This window comes from Crassostrea angulata, chromosome 10 (genome assembly GCF_025612915.1).
Source record: "Crassostrea angulata isolate pt1a10 chromosome 10, ASM2561291v2, whole genome shotgun sequence".
Lineage (NCBI taxonomy): Eukaryota > Metazoa > Mollusca > Bivalvia > Ostreida > Ostreidae > Magallana > Magallana angulata.
In genome coordinates this window covers 24001826-24023029 of record NC_069120.1, presented here as the reverse complement: position 1 = coordinate 24023029, position 21204 = coordinate 24001826, and the positions used below count along the sequence as shown (strand labels likewise).

The 21204-nt window shown below is 33.6% G+C and overlaps 1 protein-coding gene across 1 annotated transcript; it reads left to right on the top strand.

Annotated features, from left to right (window-relative positions):
* Positions 1-379: 379 nt before the first annotated feature.
* Positions 380-20606, top strand: LOC128166274 (mitogen-activated protein kinase kinase kinase 1-like). Its single transcript, XM_052831339.1, has 21 exons — positions 380-805; positions 1393-1501; positions 2442-2465; positions 3192-3305; positions 6495-6641; positions 6865-6981; positions 7279-7421; positions 7760-7881; positions 8326-8413; positions 9598-9766; positions 9998-10240; positions 10410-10531; positions 10642-10727; positions 11067-12581; positions 12706-12869; positions 14256-14414; positions 15507-15669; positions 16085-16216; positions 16588-16730; positions 16870-17001; positions 17203-20606. The coding sequence occupies exons 1-21, from the start codon at positions 636-638 to the stop codon at positions 17371-17373; spliced, it is 4233 nt and encodes a 1410-aa protein (XP_052687299.1). The 5' UTR covers positions 380-635; the 3' UTR covers positions 17374-20606.
* Positions 20607-21204: the final 598 nt, after the last annotated feature.

Here is a 21204-nt window from a genome sequence, read left to right as displayed (position 1 = left end):
CTGGTTTATATTTTGACTTGAAAATATATTACACAATATTCCTCATTTTGGACAAATTGATCATATCTTAGATAGCAATAATTTTTTCAGTAACTGTTGTTTGTTAAATGCCATACTTATTGTTTCTTCGTATTGTTAGTAAGAATAGTATTTTCCAGTCGTAGCACCTGTTTTAAATAACTTGTACATATTTTATTCGGAAACATTGTAAGAATTTGTATTTAGCTTTTATATTCTTTTAATACCATATATGTATATATTATTCGACAAATTTTAAATAATCTCTTTATTTGAGTATATCAATATTTATCGACTACAGTATCTTGAAAAATGCAATTATAGTAAAACGCATCTATCAAAACAAACAGATCTTATTCAAACAGATGTTTGTAAATATTTCCAAGAGGAAAAAAGGAAAAGATGAACAGATGAAGCTGACAGGTCTTAATAGTGTTAAATAACGAAGTATCTGTATATTTTTACAGTTAGAGCTTCTGATGTTGATCTAATGGAGTAAACATGCAAGAAGACCCCAAAGACATCGCTTTTCTTCACAAACTTTTACTGTCATCTTTTGAATGCTAAAAAGTGGGAAATGGTTCCTTTGTTTTGTCTAAAACTTGTTGATATTCAATATGACAAGTAGAGAAAGGAAGGACTCTCTTTCTCTTTCTGAGAATGAAGATAATAGGGACACTGATGAAGATTTCCAAGGGCCCCACGACTGGAGAAGGCGACTGAAGCCAGTCCAGTTTCAGTTTACAGCTGATGATTCCAAGCCTCCCCAATCTTCATCAGTTTCCAGGTAAAGTAATTTTTCCATTTCTTAAAAATTTTGATATTGATTAATGTATTTGAAAAAAAAAACAAGAACAGTATTATTGTAAGTTTGTGATATAAACACTGTGGGATTGATGCCTCATGGAAACTAGAGATTGAGGGAGCAGTTGGGTTCAAATCCCATTCTGGTCCATGATTATTCTCCTTTTCTCATACATTTGGTACAGTCAACCTTTGAAACTGACATTATTAACTCCTGAAAGTGGAAAGAATGTGTTGATTTTCAAGGGCAAAAATTATTTTAAGAGAGAGGAATGTGATGGTTAGACCAGTCAATGACTGGAGCCAAATAGCTCAATTTGTAGACAGGGGTCCTGGACTCAAATCCAGGTTTCTTCTGTCATTATTTTCCCATGTAACATCACCAAAAGATTTATATACATTTTGACCTGATGCATGGTTTGTTTATAATGTATAATGTACTCCTCTTTTCAAATAATACAACGGTGTATTCTTGCTTCCAAAATCTGTATATAATACAAATATTTGGTATTTTAGTTCATCTTGTTGACTACATCCACAATAAAACTTAATACTTTTGTGATCATTTAGGAGTAATAGTACTAGACGAACCTTAGAGGAACTGAGGGAGTCTGACAAACCCCGCAGAATTCCCTCCTGGAAAAGACACCTCATTGAAAAGAAGAAAATCACAGTCAAGGTAATTAACTATCTTTACCTTATAAAAAGACAGAGATTTCAAATTCTTCTTACTAGATAACATGCTGTAGACATTTTTTATTTGGCGTGTACGATCTTTGGCGGAAATTAGTTTTTGAACAAGTTGGCCTGGATTTGAATTAGCATATACCTGAATGTGACTATTCATATGCATGACATTTATGTACTTGTATTAGCAGAAGGCGCTAATTAATATAGAATACACAGCCAAATGTAATATGTTTACAATAGATAACTGTGAATACAATCTGATTATATAAAGGTAAGATCCTCAGCCCGCTCCTTATTGTTCTATTATCGCTACAAGAGGATGTGAAAAACCCAGCTTGAAGTCACTTTCTGGTGAACTATGATATAAGAATATTCATGAGTTATTTTAGCCAATCAGAGCAAGTGTTATAAACGGTAATTTCGAGTAAAAACAAAAGAGAGTCATTTGACGAAGCAATGGCACATGTTCTTAAACCTTTTGGTATCAGCGAGTTCTTGAATCTTTAGGTATCAGCAAGCTAGAGATGGAGCATAACTTGATATTAGATGCCATCAGGGAATCTAAAGATTGTATTGGCATGACTTCCAAAACACATAACTGAGGACTGGAACCGATTTCAATGATCAAAACAAAGTTCACTCAAGCGGGATATCTTCAGATCCTCCCAACTCTAAAAAAAACAAAGAGCAGATCGAGGATCTGAATTTAATCAGATAACTGTGATTATATTGAAAACCCATGAAAATAAACCTCAGTATACTTTGATGATTCCACATTCCACGGTATATGCACAGTATGTGTAGCATAATCTCCCTTTAGTTTCTTGGGACGAGTTATTAAAAAAAAAGAAATTACACACACACACACACATAAAGCATAAATAAATATTGCTGTTGAAAATCTTGATTCGCTCTTTTTGTTTTTATAGCGACATGGAAGTGGAGCAGGACAGGTAAGAATTAAATACTTTAGAAGCAGAAATATTTGTTGAGGATTTAATTTCGTTATTTTCGTTGGCAGTATAAATCAACGAAATTAAATCCATGACGAATTTTTAACCAAAGTATTGATGAATACAAAGAGATTACGATATGACGAAATTGAATGCCAACGGAATTTTACTTGGTTCAAAAACAACGAAATTTTGACCCAACGAAAATATGTGCTTCTACAGTATTCATTTGCTCTTAAAACAAAAAGACTCAAAATAACTTTCATTTTTAAGGAGTGCATCAATTAGATTTGCTCACATCTTTTTTATAGTGTTTAATTTTTGTTAAATATTTCATACAGAATATATCATCAAAAATACTGTAAAAGCAAACTTGTTAATGGGGATAAAATTTCAATTTTTGTTATATATCTCCTATGGTTTTTTGAGCAATTTCTATTGTTGTTTCAAAAATAACCAAACTATAAAATGATTTTTGTATAATGTAAACATTTCATGTAATACACTGCCCATTGTATTTGCTTCACAGTAAATCTCTTGTCTTAATTTAATTTTTGATTTAATTTTGTTGATGAATGTCCCACAAAATTTTCGGCTTTTGCATTACCCGGTATTTAAGATTTATTTGCTAATTTTAGAATACTTGCTAATTCAAAAAATTATGATAGATGAAGTGTTCAATATTACATGTGATCACAGACATATGTTGTGATTTTCTGTTGGTAGTGTGGCACCAGCATTTACAGGAAGAAGTCCTTCAATAAAAACCTGGAGTCAGCATTTCAACAGCAAGTCGTCAATTCAGCTCAAGTCAGGAAAAAAGTTTCGCCATCCAACTCTGTGAGTGTTCTTTTCATTGAGTACATTTATGTTTTTTGAAAGTCAAAATTCTTTATTATATATTTATATTCTATATTGGAGAAAAATAGACAGGCCGTGAGCTTTTTCATTTTTATGGCGTCGAGCTAAGCTCGAAAGCCATCTAGGGATCGTACGTCCGGAAGTTGCAAATTTTAAGGAACCAAACAACTCAAATGAGTGCAAAGTTTTCTTATGTGTTTGAAGAAAAATAGATGACATACTTTATCTAGCAGAACTGTACATCAACAAAACAAGTTGGCAGATACGAAATGGTTGATGTCTTTAAAAGTGTTCACATTTTATTGTAAACAATATGCCTGGGTTTCAGCGGATGAATACACTTGCACCGAGACATATGCGATAGTTAGGCCTATATACTCAACTTGGTTATGAAATATACTAGCCTGCAAAACAGATTATTTTTTATCCATATCGAATATTGACTAAGCACAAATGTTTGATATTTTGGAAACAAAACTTCCTACATCGAGCGATAAGTATATCTACAACCAAAAGTTACTTTAAACCAACTAGTGAACTACTTTAACTTTGTAAACAACGTGAAAGGATGCTTTCTTTTATCTACCCCTGATCTTTTCGGCATTTGTCATTTGGAATCATGTGAATTTTAAATCAAGTTGATAATTAGAGAGTGTTTATCAGCAGTATACAATATATAGGATTAAACACAATCACAATTTTAATATTTAATGCTATATGAATAGAGAAAAAAAAATCTAAAAAAATTTTAACTCCTAAGATATTTCCAAACTTAGATTTTTAATTAACATTCAAAACTTTTTAAGAATTAGGTGAGTCAATTTGTAATGAATTGTAATTTAATTAGTTATATGATAAAAAACAATTTTTTTTTTTTGAAAGTTGACTAATGTATTTGTCTTTATATTTGTTTTTCAAAAGTAAGTATGATTGATACCAATTTCTAAATGAATGGTCAATAATTAAATCGGAATGATTTTTGAAAATATAATAAAAATTCACACTTAATTTTAATATTTCTATCATTTTAGTTGACTGCATAAAATCAATATCAAATTTCATTTTTGTTAAATTGACCGCCCAACTCAATTTTATAAAATTACTCTCCAGCAAAACAACAAAAAAAGTTGGTTTCATGTTAAGTACACACATTACTAAGAGTTACAGAATCATACTTTGTTTTTAGGATTTTCAGACGGGGGCTGTATTACAGCCTCCGTATATTGTGATTGTCTTGCCCGTGACGTCAAATAATGAGGATTCCCTAAGCACCATCTAGTGGTGGACGAAATAATAAATAATTATGAGATTCAATGAATAAACATGGTGTGCTTCTTCGTTCGCGTATTATCAATTAATCTCCCGCGGAGACGTTTCTTTCTTTTCCACTACACAAACCCCCCCCCGGCAAGTGATTTTGGAAGTCAGTGTGTTTTTATAAAACAAGTGATAAGAGTGTTGCGCGTGAAAAAAAAATAGATAGCATTGACATGAAATCTTTTATATGTTACAAACAATAGCCATGATATATATCATTACAACTGGTACCATGTAACTGAGCTTGAGTTCTCTGCAAATTCAAAATAAATAGCAAAATTAAGTTCATGTGTTTATTGTGTCGATAGTCTTAACAAGAGAGAGAGAGAGAGAGAGAGATATTTCTGTTGAGAAAAAAGAAGTATACGAATTAAACTTTAAAAACACGGTATATCAATCTTTAAATCAACATCACATACAGCATAGAATACTACATTGTTAGGCATACTTCTTTTCTCTTTTCTTGAAATCAAACATAACACACAGTGTAGAATACTATATTGTTAGGCCTACTTCCTTTCTCTTTACTTGAAATCAAACATCACACACAGTGTAGAATACTATATTGTACAGTAAGGCATACTTCCTTTCTCTTTACTTGAAATCAAACATCACAAACAGTGTAGAATACTTTATTGTTAGACACACTTCTTTTCTCCTTACTTGAAATGAAAACTATTAGAACGAAACTTGTTACTCTTATTTCGGAAGGAACACGTGGTGCACCTCGCGCGTTGATTTGATTACAATTAACAGGGGTAACACGTGGACTCGGACTGAAACTGCATGCTGGATTCAGTCACAATGTACTGTATTCTTTTGTGGATACTATTTATGAATATATAATATTAGTATATTTCAAATGAATATACGTAAAATTACGCCTAAACTATACCGTGTTTTTAAAGTTTAATTCCAATACTTCTTTTTTCTCAACAGAAATCTCTCTCTCTCTCTCTTCTCTCTCTCTCTCTCTCTCTCTCTCTCTCTCTCTCTCTCTCTTAACGATCATAATAAGATAATATCTGGATCGACGACACTCAGAAATCAAGATACCCCATCTGTAAGATAGAAAGGGGGGGGGGGGGGGGGGGGGGGGGGTAGGGGTGGTTGTACGGTTAGACGAAGTAGTTTGCAATTTAGAGGCTATCTTTTGTCTTGAACAGGTGTGGGTTTGCAAGTAACTATACACAGGAAATATAACGATACTTAATCTAATTACACAAGAGTAATTTGAGTTGTATGCATTTAATAACATGTACAGTTTCCCATATTGTTTTGTGGTGCAAAATAATTTTCTCCTTCCTTTTTTGCACAAAAAAAAAAATAAACACCTTTAAGTAGTAATATAATAATCTTATAAGGTTAAAATAATAGAACAACACTTATTATTTTATTTTATTTACCTAACTCTGATGTCAACCTAAAAAAATATCCTCGCGCAATAATACTAAACGGCTTCGCAAATATTCTAACATGATAAGAGGTAAGCGCGCTGTTATTCCTTAAATAAAAAAAATCATATATTGTCATTAGTTTAGTTTCCTCCAAAATGATGCCTCCGTCTGATAGTACTTTCAGTACTTTGATTTTTAATCTACAGCACCTAAGTGTACATTTGATCAATGAAGGAGAACCATAAATTACACAAATAAAAAAAATATGCATTTTTGTAATAGTGGAGATTATTTTGACTTTTAAAAAAAAATTAATTAGGATTTTATTCTTCAAATTAACTTTAACTCGACGCCATTGTGGCCCTTCAGGCCTTTGATTTCTTTGTAGTTTTCATTTGTAAATATAGTTTAATTCTGCAGAAAAATTTACATGCGCATTGTCCTTCTTTAACAGTTTAAACAGTCTCAAGCCTTGACCAGAAATAGGATTGCTAAAGTACTTAGAGCTCGACTGTATCTCTTGCAACAAGCCGGTCCAAATTCTTTTTTGATTGGTGGAGATTCGCCTGATCACAAGTTTCGAGTCATCATAGGACCGCAGGTCAGTTCCTCATTGCAGAAGTTTTAATTTCATATTCTGAATCATAATACTGCTGAGACATTGATAGAACTACTCTTGAGTAAATTATTTATTTTTAATTCTAAATCACTAAAATTGATCGAGCCTTGCTGAAATATACAAGTGTCAAATGTAATTTCCAAATCATCTTGAATGCATCTTTCAGACCTTTGACTAATTGTTGTGTGCTTAAACTGTTTTGCAGACATGCAGTTGTGGCAAAGGACCTCACTGTGTCCATGTGTTGTTTGTGATGTTGAGAGTTTTCCAAATCAGGGAAAGTGATCCTCGTTTACTGAGCAAAGTGCTGAAAAATTATGAGGTGACTAGTATTACAGGGTGTAGCCAAAAAATTAACAATGTTTAGTTTTTCATGTACCATCACATCATATCAAATGACATTTTGGAAAGGGGAAAAATTTCTAATAAGAATAAAAACTCTGCCTGATGCATTATATTTAAAATTGGTCAGAAAAACTAAAGATTATTTTTATTTTGGCCTTTTCGCGATGAAATGTTTCATATACTGGTACATAAATGTATTTTGAATACTTTAAGAGAACTGGATTGTGCTATTTTTTCATAAGCTTGATATCAAATGTATGGATATACATATTAGGTGGAGGCTTTATTTAAAGAGTACCATGACAAAATGTCGTCAAGAATCTCAATGAAGAAGGAAGTAAAAGTAACGAAGACAGCAAGTAGTTCTGACCTGCTGTCTCCAGACATGGCTTCCGGACAGTCCGAGGCAGACGGAGAGTAAGACAATTTTTTCCTTCCTTTGACTTTCATATCTTCACTAGCAAATTCAATCTGTATTGTTTATATTTTATGTTTGATAGGAGTATTACATACTTGAATCAGACCTGAATTTTTTCAAGCCTTTGATACTTAAAAAAAGTTTGCAGTTAAAAAGAAACCAAAAAAGTAATTGCTTTATTTCTTATTTAATTTTTTTTTTTAAGAAGATTTTATTTGCTTTTTAAAAAAAATTCCCTTGAAGTACATGTATGCAATGCTTTTGGATCAGAACTTACTAATAATTTTACTTTTATTAACATAAAGTTGTGATTTTGATTTTTGGTGGTTTTTTTTAGAAGTGTTAAGGAGGATGATGATACTTGTCCCATCTGTCTGCTGGAAATGCTGGAAGGGGAGAGCTTGCTGAAATGTGAAAATGGCTGCCAAAATCGTCTACATCATCATTGCATATCAGTCTGTATGTACCACAGTTGATGTTGCATGAAATATGAGATTTATTTCACCATTAGTTTTGCTAGTGTCTTTTTTTTTATTTTTGTTCAAAAGAGAACACACGTTCAATATAATTATATTCTGATAGAGGTCTGATTTTAGACTTTTATTGTAATAAGAAATTTATATCATTTGGTTTCTGTAATAGTAAATTCCTAGTTAAATGTAAGGAGTCAATATCAGTGTAAAATCCATTTTTATTGCACAGTTGTTAGCTGCCGGTATATGGAAATACATATTTGAAAGTTTGATACTCTCAATTTTTATTTTCATTATTTGTTAACAAAACGATGGAATTGCCAAATTAAGTATTTTGGTAAATAAGGAATCTACAGAATTCATTAACAACAAAATTAGGATATACAGGATATTAGATTTAAAATCACATGATTTCCTTTTGCCCTTTCAGGGTTTGAGCTTTGCCGGAGACAAAATGATCCACTTATCTGCCCTCTATGCAGAGCCAAGTGGAAGTGCAGTGACATTGAAATCAAAGGGCAAGTCAACAACTATAGCCTTTTTAATTTACATGATAAACTAATTCAAACTGATTTATAGTATACTATTATTACTTATTAGGTTAGTTACTGACTCACTACGGAAATATATTGGGTTGATCAATCTCATAGATTGATCAACCCAATATATTTCTGTAGTGAGTCAGTAACTAACCTAATAAGTGTTTTGTTTTTCCCGAGGACTATCAAGCGACATATTTGTTCACAAATAGCAATGATCTACGCAAAGCCAGGTTCAAGTCGCCTAACATTTCGTCCAATTTAACTCATTTAAACTCTTCAAAATTTTCAATCTCACCTTTCAAATACTCTTTAAAAACCTTTGCTTCACCCATTTTTACTTGCAATGTTTTGTTGCTATTCAATTTTAAATGTTTTCTCCCTTTCTCTGCAGAGATTTGAGCAAATTTTGACGCTGCCATTTTGTTTTGCTCCAGACAAAACAATGTGACGTCAATATTCTAAGGGCAACTACTCTAATTTTAAAGAATTTCAAAGGGCAACTACTCCAAATACTTTAAGAACTTACGGCATGTGGTTTATGTATTAAATACTATGAAATGTCGAAATGAGTAAGCGAAGCATCGGCCACTGACGGCCATATTGCCTAATATTATTTCTCACCGAGCAAATATAGAGATATATGAGGCAATCACGTGCTATGTTTAAACCAATGAAAGTGTGACATTTCAGTCCGAGGGAAAACAAACTAATAATACTATACTTATACTTACACTACTCTACACTACACTACCCTTATCTACACTACCTACTACACTACATTACTCCATTTTATTCAATTAATTACAGGTCAATTTAAAAAACTTCTTTTTATTAATTCATGTACTGTGGAATAATTTTTTTCATGGGGGTCAATGTTCGTGGGTAGCTAGAATTATCCTGGTTCGTGGGGACGTAATTTTGTTAGTTGCAAGTTCGAAATAATTTTTGTAAAAATTAAACAAATGCTTGTATATAGGTCCGTGGGGATGTAAATTCATGGGCAAGGGTTACCTACCAAAAGCCAAGAACATCGGTTCCCTACGAACATTGATGATACCACAATATTCTCATTTGCTATCACCCATCCATGTCATTGAGCAGAGAAACACTAATGTTGACAACTTGATTTTCAATGTATGAACATTGTTCTTTTAATACAGAGAGGAAGCTGGTGACACCCAGCTGCCCATAGTACCTCCAAACACTAGGGCCCCCTCCCCAGACAGGGCTCTGTCATACTCTGAGGCTGTCCCCCCAGAGAGAGACCGTCTGCCGTATGCTGAACCAATCCCTCCCGAGCATGCTGCTCTTGCAGAACCTTGGATCAAGGTAAATGGTTGATTCATTTACATTTCCTTAAATACTGACACAGTTTACATTTCAATGATAAAGGTTAATGGTTGATTCATTTAATTTACATTTCCTTAAATACTGACACAGTTTACATAATAATCATTATGTGTACATGTAGGTGAGAGAGAGAGAGAGAGAGGAAAGAGAGGTACCGGTGTCTAGCTGAAATGTTATAAATATTATATAGCAAAGTTTTTTTGTTGTTAGATATATGGCGAGGATTTGGTATCTTGCTTTTTCACCCGTAACTGGTCTATTCGTGAGTCTGGGGTTCGACATTTGAGTAAGGAGGTGGTAGGGGTGCTGATCAAAGGTATGGGGGAGGGGAAAAGTGGTGTGATGCTCTCCCCAGAGAAAGCCAGTCACATACATCGATCCCTGGAGGTGTGCTGTCAAATCCTTGCCTTTATGAGTGGGGATCCAGTCTACAGAGTATATGTAGCTTGCTTAGTAAGTGTATAAGCTGATGATGTAATGTATGAACATTTGAGAACTCAAAACACAATCTCTCAGCTGTCTTGTGTTGCTTTTCTAGAAGTTTTATTTGAAATTTGTCAATCCATAGGATACTCATAACTTTTATATTCTCTTAAAACAAATACTCCAATTTTTTTTTCAGAAAGCTTTAAGGACTATTTTATCCTATATTCCATGTCGAGAGGACAAACAAAAGTCTCGCTTAGAGGCAGACATTAAGCCCGTAGTTGATGCCATTATCATCAAATGCACCGATGGCAACAGGTTTGATTGTCCTTCGTGGTGAATGTGAAAAAGAAATGACTATTTCATATTTGAAAAGAGTCAATGTTCATTTGTTGATCATCTTCTTTGTTTATCTTTCTATTTCATAGAAGAACTAGTCAGTTGTCCTTGTCTACACTCGTGGAGCTGGCAAAAGGAAGCAGCGGGGAGCTGAGTGTGGGAAGTCAAATCACAGGTAATCACGGCTCGAGGATTAAAACATTCTGCATTGGTTGAATGAAAATTTGTTTTTTCCTATCAAGGGAGTAATAACCTAATTTATATACATGTATATACATTCATGAATTGATCAGGTTGTATATACTGGTAGTTAAATGTTAAACTGCATTAGCACATTGGAGGTGTAAATAAATGTCTACCACAGCATTAGTAAGTGTGACTCTTCATATCAGGATAAAATTTATATTTGTTTACAAACAAATCTCTACATTAATATGTTTTGCTTCATCCCATTAGGATTAAAATTACAATTATGTATATGTAATGGTTGATTTAATTGCAGACTCTTTTTCAGGGGCGCAAAGTTTCGACAGTTTGGATTATGTGATTCGATGTGCAACAGAGGATTTTGATTCAGAAACAGTTTCGTGGCAGTGGCTTTTGGGAAGGCTGTACCTTTTGGAAAGATTCTTTGAGGAGTTTCAAAACGAGTTATCCCCAAGGAATCCTCCAGAAGGGAAATCCGGTGATGAGGAATCTGTGCTGGGAGGAGCCAAATTTTCGGAAGGGGGTGCTATGACTTCCCCTGAAAGGCTGCTGACCATTGCTCGCTTTGTTATAAAGCTTGTCAAAAACTCTCATTCAAAAGTCAGTCGCATGGCTAGGAAAGTTTTCTTGTTGGTGGCCAAGTTTTCGATTCATTTAGAGTCCATGATGGAGGATTTGCACGACATGTTATCAGTACTAGATGAGACATCGGTGAAGTCCTTGAAGAAAAGAATGTCCAGAATTTCAGACGACTTTAATTTGTCTGAAAAGCTAGTACATGAATTGCATCATGGCATAACAAATAAGAACAATGAGCAGGATCACACACCTGAGAATTCTCCCCTTTCCTCACCTGAGTCGACACCTAGGTGTAACTCTCCCGTAACAGCATCTCCAGAATGCTTGAGTGAAGCTAGTGGTTCAAATAAAGGGAGGTCCTTACCATTAGTCCCTCCCAATACCCCAATTCGGGCTCGGAAGGAATGCAAGTACGAGTCAACAGAAAATGAGACTGCTAATGAAAAATGTGATACAAAAAAGCAAAATGAGATTGTGAATGGAGAAATACCCGATGACATAGTGATTGTAACAGAAAAAGTACTCGAGTGTTCCAAACCTGCTAAACTAGTCATAGCTGTCCCTACAACTGAGTCAATGCTTCAGGACAGTGCAAGAAAAAGCCCATCTCCAAAACTTCAGACTCCCCCTCCTAAAACACCTCCCCCTATTCCACCCAGACCTCCTTCTAGAAAAGGCAGTTATGAGATTCTACAAGTTGGCCCGATATTGTCTCCTCCCACACTGCCCCCTCAAGAGGCAGTTTTACCACCACCACCAGATGTGGTGAAGTGTGCCAGTGAGTCAGAAGAGCGAAAGAAACTGTCACTGCCACTGCCGTGTACAACTGAAGAAAAGCCCTTCACATTGTGTGATTGCGAGGACAAAGAAGGCTGTAAACATAAACCCAAACCCTGTCTCCTATCTTTAGACCTACCAAAGAAATTACCCTTGTCACTAGATTTACCAAAGAGGGAAGCCTCTGCATATACAGCAACTTCAGAGCCTCACGATGCAGAGGCCCAGGGCAGTACCAGCTTTTCGTCTGATGAGCGTACACTTTCCTCTGATGACTCGCTAGACAGGGTTTGCCGTCGTAAGGTGAGGGATCCTGGTCGGTTTCCAACAGCAGAACAAGGAGCCACCTCAAGTGATGAAATTCTGGATGTAAGACCAAGAGGTCGAACTCGTCTTGAACATTCGGTTTCTTTCAAATCAGAGGTGGCCTCTCCAAAGGAACCTATAAAGAGTTTTATGAAACAAAGTAAGTGAATTTGAGGTTGTTGTGTGCACAGTTAAGAAACCTTCAGCTGTAATCATTACATGTATAAACATGTTACATTGAGTACAGAAAGAAGATAAGGATCCATACATTTATTATATTCTAGAGCAAGATGATGATTGTCCCTGTAAAGAGGAGGTAGAGAGAGAGGAGGCCCTGGCACTAGCCAAAGCCATGGAAGTTTCAGCCCTTGACCCTCCCAAACCCATCATCCCTGGCCTCACCCCAACGGACAGGGAGGAAGTCATAACCATTCGCATTCAGCCAGAGGTATTCAGATATTTATAAAGCTGTAGACTGGTTACAATGTATATAACTTTCAATGTGAATGTGGTTCACTGTTTTATTACAATGTTTCACAAATGTACGGTACATATGATACATGTTGTACCAGTATGCGTATTTATAGCTGAATTTTTCCTTTTTTCTTTAGGTAATTTAACTTTTTTTTTTAGTAAAATTTTGCCACATTCAATACTATGAAATCATTATAATTCATGGGGCCAATTATTGTTATTTCGTGGTTTTAGTAAGAAAACTAAATTAAGGCACCTCACTACACCTAGACTTATACTTTTTAAGACACTATGTCACAAGATGGCGATTTAAAATTTCAAATGTTGTGTTAAATTGCTTATATCTTTTGATTCGGTTGTATATCATTGTAGCTATAAAGTGGTTAAAGTATTGGGCTTCTGAACCGCAGATCATTAGTTTGAATCCGCCTAGAGCTTTTGTTCATGTTTACTGAATTAAAGGACTAAGTGCGGTTTTATGCAATTTTTGCCCACAAAATCAAAGTTCTAGAAAGAGCTTTAAAATAAGGTGAAAGATAGTTAAAATCATATTGGAAATTAAGGTGTAAAAAATTATCACCACAGTGACGTCATAATGTAGAAATGACGTCATGAATATTGCATTATTTTGATAAATTGATGTTTTGTGGCAAAATATGGGTGTTTTCTGATGATTTTTCGACTGGGAAACATCGAGCGCAGGCTTGCTCAAGTACCATTTTTTAGTATGATATGTATAACTATCTGAAGAAAAACATATGTTAAAATCGCACTTGAGCAGACTTGCGCTCTATATTTCCGAATGCAAAATATAGAGCAAAAATGAGAATATCCTCACTTGTTTGCAAATTTGCGGGAATTAGGTCATTTAGGTGACGTCATAGATAAACAGCGAGTGAGCAATGATGACTAAAATCAAGATTAAAGTTATAGGCATCCTCTTTACAATGATTTGTGAAGATTTCATTTTTATACGATACTATTTAAAAATTGGTTGAAATTGGGGGCAGATATTTGACCATACCGCACATAGTCCTTTTCGAAATTGTAATTTTTCATCCAAAATTGCAATTTTTTTTGTCTATTTGACTTAGATACTTCTTATCCATTATGATATTTATCATAATCAAGTAATTTTCTGCTGATTTTAGAAAATATTTCAAGGTGTAGTGAGCTACCTTAATCAAAATTTGTATTCGTTGAGGATGAAAATTCATGGGGGAGGGCTACCTACAAATGCCACAAAAATTGAGCCACCACAAATTCTAATGATTTCACAGTGTATGTTTGTTTATATATTTAATACATGCACTACAGGAAAAAGTAATTCAAGTTTTCAAGCAAGCAAACTTATTTACAGAATGGAGAACGTCTTCATGATGCAAAAGGAGGGAATGGTCCCTCACTTTACTTAGAGGGAATCCATTGGATTAAGGGCCCTTTACTAGGTACAGGGGCATACAGTACATGCTACCAAGCCAGGGATGTCAAAACAGGTGTCATTATGGCTGTCAAACAGGTATGTATATTACAGTACTGTAAATTCCTTATTTTACGCAAGTACTTAATTCTGCAATTCCGCTGTTTTGTATCAAATTGCCAGAATATAAAAATGCGATCACCAATTTTTGGTTATAAATTTTAAAGCTTAAAACTGTCTGAAAAATAAAAGCGAGACTTTAAAGGGGCATGGTCACGATTTTGGTCAAAAATTATTTTTTCGATTTTAATGTTTACAATGCTTCAGTAAGACATTTTTAATAGGCAACCAAAATTTGAGTGTCATTTGATGAGTCATAAGCGAGTTACAGAGCTTACAATTCTTCGCTATGTAAACAAAGCGTTTGTTTACATTTTGAATGTTGAAGTGAAAATTCCAGTTTTAGACCTAAAAATGAAAGTGTTTATCGTTAGGAACTGTTTATTTATGCTTAAAATGAATAATAACATAGACAAACCAGCTTTAAAAAGATTTTTTACTGGTATATTGAACCTATGTAAACAAAAACAGGGCACGAGCCTTGTTTACATGACAAAGAATTGTAAGCCCTGTATCTTGCTTAAAACCCAGCGACTGGCACCAAAATTTCATTTGATCATTAGAAATGCATTCCTAAAGCATTGGAAATAATAAAAACAGAAAAAATAAATCTGACCAAAATCGTGACCATGTCCCTTTAAACTCTGTGAGGGTTGCTTCTCGTGATTCAATTCGGAAATAAATTCCTCACGTTTAATTGGGAATCTACAGTATCATCTACCTAGCCAAAGTAAATTATACTAGCTCAGTTCTTTTAATATATCAGTTTTAGTGCTGTTACTTTGGGACAAGTTGAAATCAACATAATTTGGCACATTCTACATGTTTGCCAATTCATATGTCTGCATAGTCATTAATGAATTAAAACCTCATTAGATACATGTACATGTATGAATAAAAACACTTTCACTTCTTGTAATTTTAAAACCAGTATGTATGGTACATGAAACTTTGGTACAGGGATATCATTACCGGATAGTTGGTTTGTATTTTTTTTTAAACTATCGTTTTGTGTTAAGAAATGTATTTGTTGGTCTTGTTTCTTTAATTGTCTGTACAAAACAATTTCAGGTGTCCTTTTGTCGGAATTCAAGGTCTGAGCAGGAGATTGTGGTGGAGACCATCACAGAGGAGATCATTATGATGACCAAGCTGAACCACCCCAATGTGGTCAGGATCATGGGAGCCACCAGGCACGGCTGCCACTTTAACATGTTCGTGGAGTGGATGCCTGGTAGGAATTTTGCCATTGTATTTAAACCAAACAAAAATATGTCATGTTTGTTGAAAAGAATTATTTAACAAATGGAAAGTGGGGGCGGTTAAGAATGTATTGCATGCATAGTTATCAGTGAGAAAAGAGAGGACCTATCTTTCCCTTTTCATATGTTTGTCTGTCTGTATATCCCTCCTGTATTTCCATTTCCACACTTTGTTTTTACGCATTTAAAAATTGATTTGAATGCATGATTTACATGGTCAAGGTCCAATTTACATGTAGTTGCTTCTGATCAGTTGATCGCATATCAGTTTTAAATTATTCATTCCTTTATTTTTTTTTATTTGCCTTTTTTCATATTTCATCACAATGCTTCTGAAATGCTTGTTGTATATTTCGGCTTTTGACTATATTTATTTGTGACACATAGGTGGTTCAATCTCCTACTTGCTGGGAATGTATGGTGCTTTTTCTGAGAATGTCATCACCAGCTACATCCTCCAGATTCTAAGAGGACTAGCCTATCTCCATGACAACCATGTTCTCCATAGGGACCTAAAAGGTAATTCAATAAGCTATTTCTGTATTTTTTCAAATACTGTGGAATCATTAGATTTCGTGGTGGCTCAATTTTCATGGAATACGTTGCTACCTCTCATCCACAAATATACACCCCCACAAACTAATAAATTAGGGCTATAAAGTCATAATCTTTTTGTATGTATACGAAAATACACGAAATTACGTCCCCTCGAACCTGTAAAATATAAGCAATCCACGAAAATTGGCCCCCACGAAGTTTAATGATTCCACAGTAAGATAAGTACATGAGAAAGAAAAAGGTTCATGTATATTGTGTATGTATTTACATGTATCTTTATAATTTTCATATAAGACACAAAAGATACATTTTGTATTTTTATTTATTTTCAGGTGCAAATCTTTTGGTGGACAGTACAGGTCAAAGGTTAAGAATTGGTGACTTTGGAGCGGCAGCACGTTTGGCCTCTCAGACGACAGGAGCTGGGGAGTTCCAGGGTCAGCTACTGGGAACCATTGCTTTCATGGCTCCAGAGGTTTGTGACTATTAGCCATACAACTGTCAGTGATGGAAATTCAGTCTCTCTCAAATTGCTAAAATTCAAATCAAGAAATCGTATAACAAGATTTTGTGAGGTTGTTTTTCATGCATGCACATTGTTATGTAAATGGCAGGTTTTGAGAGGAGAAAATTATGGAAGAGCTTGTGACGTATGGAGCGTGGGGTGTGTCATTATTGAGATGACAACCACCAAACCTCCTTGGAATGCGAAGGATATCTCAAACCACCTGGCACTCATATTTAAGGTAAAGACTATTAAGGTAAAGACTATTAAGGAAACCATGCCTCGTTTCTTCAACAATCAATCAGCAATTGCCAGATAACATGTCTTCATGCGTCTTTTGTTTTTCCAAAATATATAACTTAAACTGAAACAATAGATTTTGATAGTACACCATACACTTTTTGATAGTACATTTACATTTAAGTACATTTTGCCTCTGCAGATTGCAACATCTATGCAACCTCCTCCTATTCCGGATAATCTCTCCCCACCGATCCGAGACATTCTTTTAAGATGCCTGGAACAGAAGAAGACGGAGAGGCCTACTGCCAAGGAACTGTTGGTTCATCCACTATTTACTCAGTACATGACAAGCACCAGCAGTAAATGCTGACGTGCCACATTTCCCAGCATTCAGCTTTGGGCCATGCCACATCATCTTGTGGGGAATTCCGTGTTCATTATCAATGCAGCAAATGTCAGAATATTTGAGAAAGTAATTTTGATTGGTAAACATTTAAGATTGTTTTTGTGCAGTTGGAGCAATGGAGATATTATTTTTTACATTCCTCCCACCTCAGACATATGGCTCAAGGTCTGTCCATCTTTAAAAACTGTATGATATTCGGATATTGCTCTCCACTCTTGTGCGTGTATCTTTGAAATACATTTATTCACATTTGACAGGCAATGTTATTCTATACAACGAATATATGATGAAAACTAATCACTGATTGGTAATTAAATATCTATGATAAGGTTTTTTAAAGATGAGTTTTCACTATCCACTGTTATCAAAGGGGTTCACAGTGTTCTAACCCTCAATATTTATTGGTAACAATCAAGTCATCTCTTTAATGGATTCATAGATAAATGATGTAAAAATCATTCAATGAATTTTAATACAGAATTTTTATCAACAAGCATTGAAGAATGATAAATGACCCCTTAATTTGATAAGGACTAGAAATTATGATACAGAATTTTTATCAACAAGTATTGAAGACTGAAAAATGACCCCCAAATTTTTTATCAGGACTATTGCACTTTTACTGTTATTTCTGTTGGATTTACATGTACATTTAGACATTTTTTCAATGTTGAACTAAACAGTATTATCTCCCTTTAGTATTATTCAGTGCCAATGAATCACTAGATTATGTTGACGGATACTAATTTCTTTTTTTCTTCTCTCCTATTCATTGTAAGTTAGCTTATGGAGCATGAAATATCAATGGAATAATGCATGCGCATGTTTAATCCCCAATATATGAACATGTTAAATTTTTAATATATACGATGGCAGTTTTTTTTTTGTTTAACTGTTGAACATAACATCTTTAGCTGGTTTTAGTTTGCATCTGTTAGCTCTCCTAGACTGGGGTGTCACTGTCACGTTAATATCATAGATGCCAATTGTCTCAGTAGTCGTGATATTATTTATTTAGTTAGCAGTAGTTATTACTTTTTCATGCTTCTATTTTATACCCTTAGCTCGCTCTCTGTACAGATATTGGATTCAATAGCTTTTCTTCTGTCAGTCTGTATACATATTCTACCAAAGCAAAAGTTTGTTTCTACAAAGCTTTTTTTTTTTTTCTTTTTTATTGCTTTTATGACTGAAAGCATTTGTTTATTAATATATACCAAAAGAGAGAAATATATGACCTATATGTAGTGTTGCTTTTGTCTAATATTTACATAAAATCCAGTGTGTTTGACACATGTGGAATAAAACTGTATAAAATAATGTACAAGGATATGTAAAAAAAAAAATTGTTTACTGTTTTAATTCAATGGTGCTTTTTAAGTGATCTTTCACATCATTTGTATGACATAGACGTAGTGTGGTCATACATTTCTGCAATGAAAATCATGCATAATATATATATATACAATGAAATTTTGTTTATTAAAAAATCCTATTACGGTACTAAATACTTGATTTACAATGTACTACTATGCAGACACATTTTTTCAGTGCACATTAGCATGAAAACTTACTCCTATTGTACATTTTTCATCCTAGCCCATTGGGTTTTTTTGTTGTTGATTGAATTATGAATCTCAACATTAATTAGATAGCAGTGCTCTATAATGTTTGCTCAGTTTAAAAATTGATTCTTTTTTCGGTCTCATAATGTAAATAAATTTGGATGTGAATCTGCAAATATATCAGCTTACAGAAAATGCTATTTATATAGTCAAGTAATATTATACCATTGTTCCTCTTGTAACTTGTATGTTACTATCGGTAGGTCTCCATGCCGATTCTTGCCTCATTAATCTATTTGTCTCTGAGAAATAGATCCTTGCTGCTTTGATGCATAATCAAAAATTCATGAATGATTTATATTCCATAAAAAAAAAAAACATTCAGATGTCTACCTCTTTTACTTAAGAATGTTTGAAAAATATGCACTTATTAGTTAAGCCAGTATTAAGAAATATCAGATTTTTTTTTAGCATATTTCAAATTTTGAAGTGCCTTTATGAATTAAAGACTATTATTAAAAGTTCTGGAGATCATATGGATTTTGTGATAATAGGGTTGTGATCATTGTACATATCACTGATGTTGTCTGTAAGTCATTGCATTCAAGTTCTGTGTGTATGTACATTTCTTTCCCTTTCTTTTTTTATTCTGCTCATAAGTCTTAGCTCAAAAAAGTGATGATTTGATGCATATGCTCTCACCATAGAGTAGATTATGTATTTCATTCTGTAGCTCCTTTGTCGCTATACATGTACATTGTTTTTTGTGGACGTTATAAGTACCAAGGTTTTGATCCTACATTTTTTACATTTGATCTTTGTAAATGAACATAGAAAAGTTTTAAAGTTAAAAGATTTTTTTGGTTATACTTTGAGTAATCAAACTATTTTTTATAACCTGTTATTATACTAATATTTTTTGGCTGTTGTCAACAAAGTAGTGGCTCATATACTTCTTGACTGAGCTAAAAAAAAAATTCATTTTTTAAGGTTTCTCAGCACAAATTTTGTTTTGTGTTTTACATCTTACGAATACATTTAAGCAATGGTCATATCATTATCATTTTGAAATGTTTGTCACAAATTTAAATTGATGTTGTATTGAGAAAACTTTTAATTGGATTATATCTTAAGCTATGAAATATTCAATATTCATACTATCTTAGAATTCAGTTACCGGTATGCATGAAATGTATGTTTATTACCAAAAATAGCAATACCAATAGAGCCTAATTAATAATGACTTGTAAGAAATGTAATCCAATACTTTCAGGAATTTTACATCTGAATTAAACACGATCTTTTATAGCTCAATTCAGTCGATGGATATTTTTAGGATGAAAATAAGTTATCAAGATTGATTCATATCAACAGATATTCCAAGCAAAGCCAATGATATCAAGATATCTCATATATTTTTTAGCAATATGGATACTAGTCATTTTAAATCATTTTCAATTTTTTGTTTTTGTTACTCATAATCTTGTTATTTATTGATAATTATAAGTTGCAACTGCAGAAATTTATTACCCATTTATCTGAATTAAACTTATAGAAGTAACTGGGTTTGGATGCAAATAAAATATTTCAGAATATTCATACTAGAACATAAGAATAAGGTAGACTTTACAACAGCATTATAGTAGTTGGTTTTGAATTTAAGATAGTGATTTGGTTTGTTAAATTTAAAATCTATTAAAAAATTAAAAATATGTATATTTTTTCTGATCTTGTTACTTGAAAATGTAAAAAACTAGACATGATATGTGTGTTAAAGCTATGATAAAATTGGTGATTAATTAAAAAATATATATTTAAAGCTTTGAATGTACTTCTGGTTAAGGTTTAGGTCTGCTTCTGATGTTTTGTTGTTGTGGTGATTTTATGTCGAGTCTTTTTTTTATGTTTTAATGTGCTCTGGACAGTTTTATGTTTTCTTTTTAAGTGCTATTTTCTGAATAAATTATCTTTGATAGAATAAGCTATTTGTTGACTATTTTGATGCACCCTACCACCTGCTTATTTATACAGGGGGCCCACAGGTGCTTTCACGAGGACAGAACTAACACCCACACCCCCAACCATAGATCCCAGGGTCTTTGCTCCCTTTTTTCAGTCGGTCCAGATGATACATGTAATTATTTTTTTTAACAGTTATTTTGAATGGACTTTGTTACAAGTACTTTATTAAATTTGGTGATATCACCTGCAAATTCACTCTCTGGTATGT

What these genes read in the sequence shown, in the direction of transcription:
- LOC128166274 (XM_052831339.1), top strand. Translation starts at nt 636, where the DNA reads ATGACAAGTAGAGAAAGGAAGGACTCTCTTTCTCTTTCTGAGAATGAA. An exon ending in AGAAGAAAATCACAGTCAAG is followed by an intron (nt 1,502 to 2,441) that starts GTAATTAACTAT and finishes TTGTTTTTATAG; the next exon opens with CGACATGGAAGTGGAGCAGG. An exon ending in GAGTCATCATAGGACCGCAG is followed by an intron (nt 6,642 to 6,864) that starts GTCAGTTCCTCA and finishes ACTGTTTTGCAG; the next exon opens with ACATGCAGTTGTGGCAAAGG.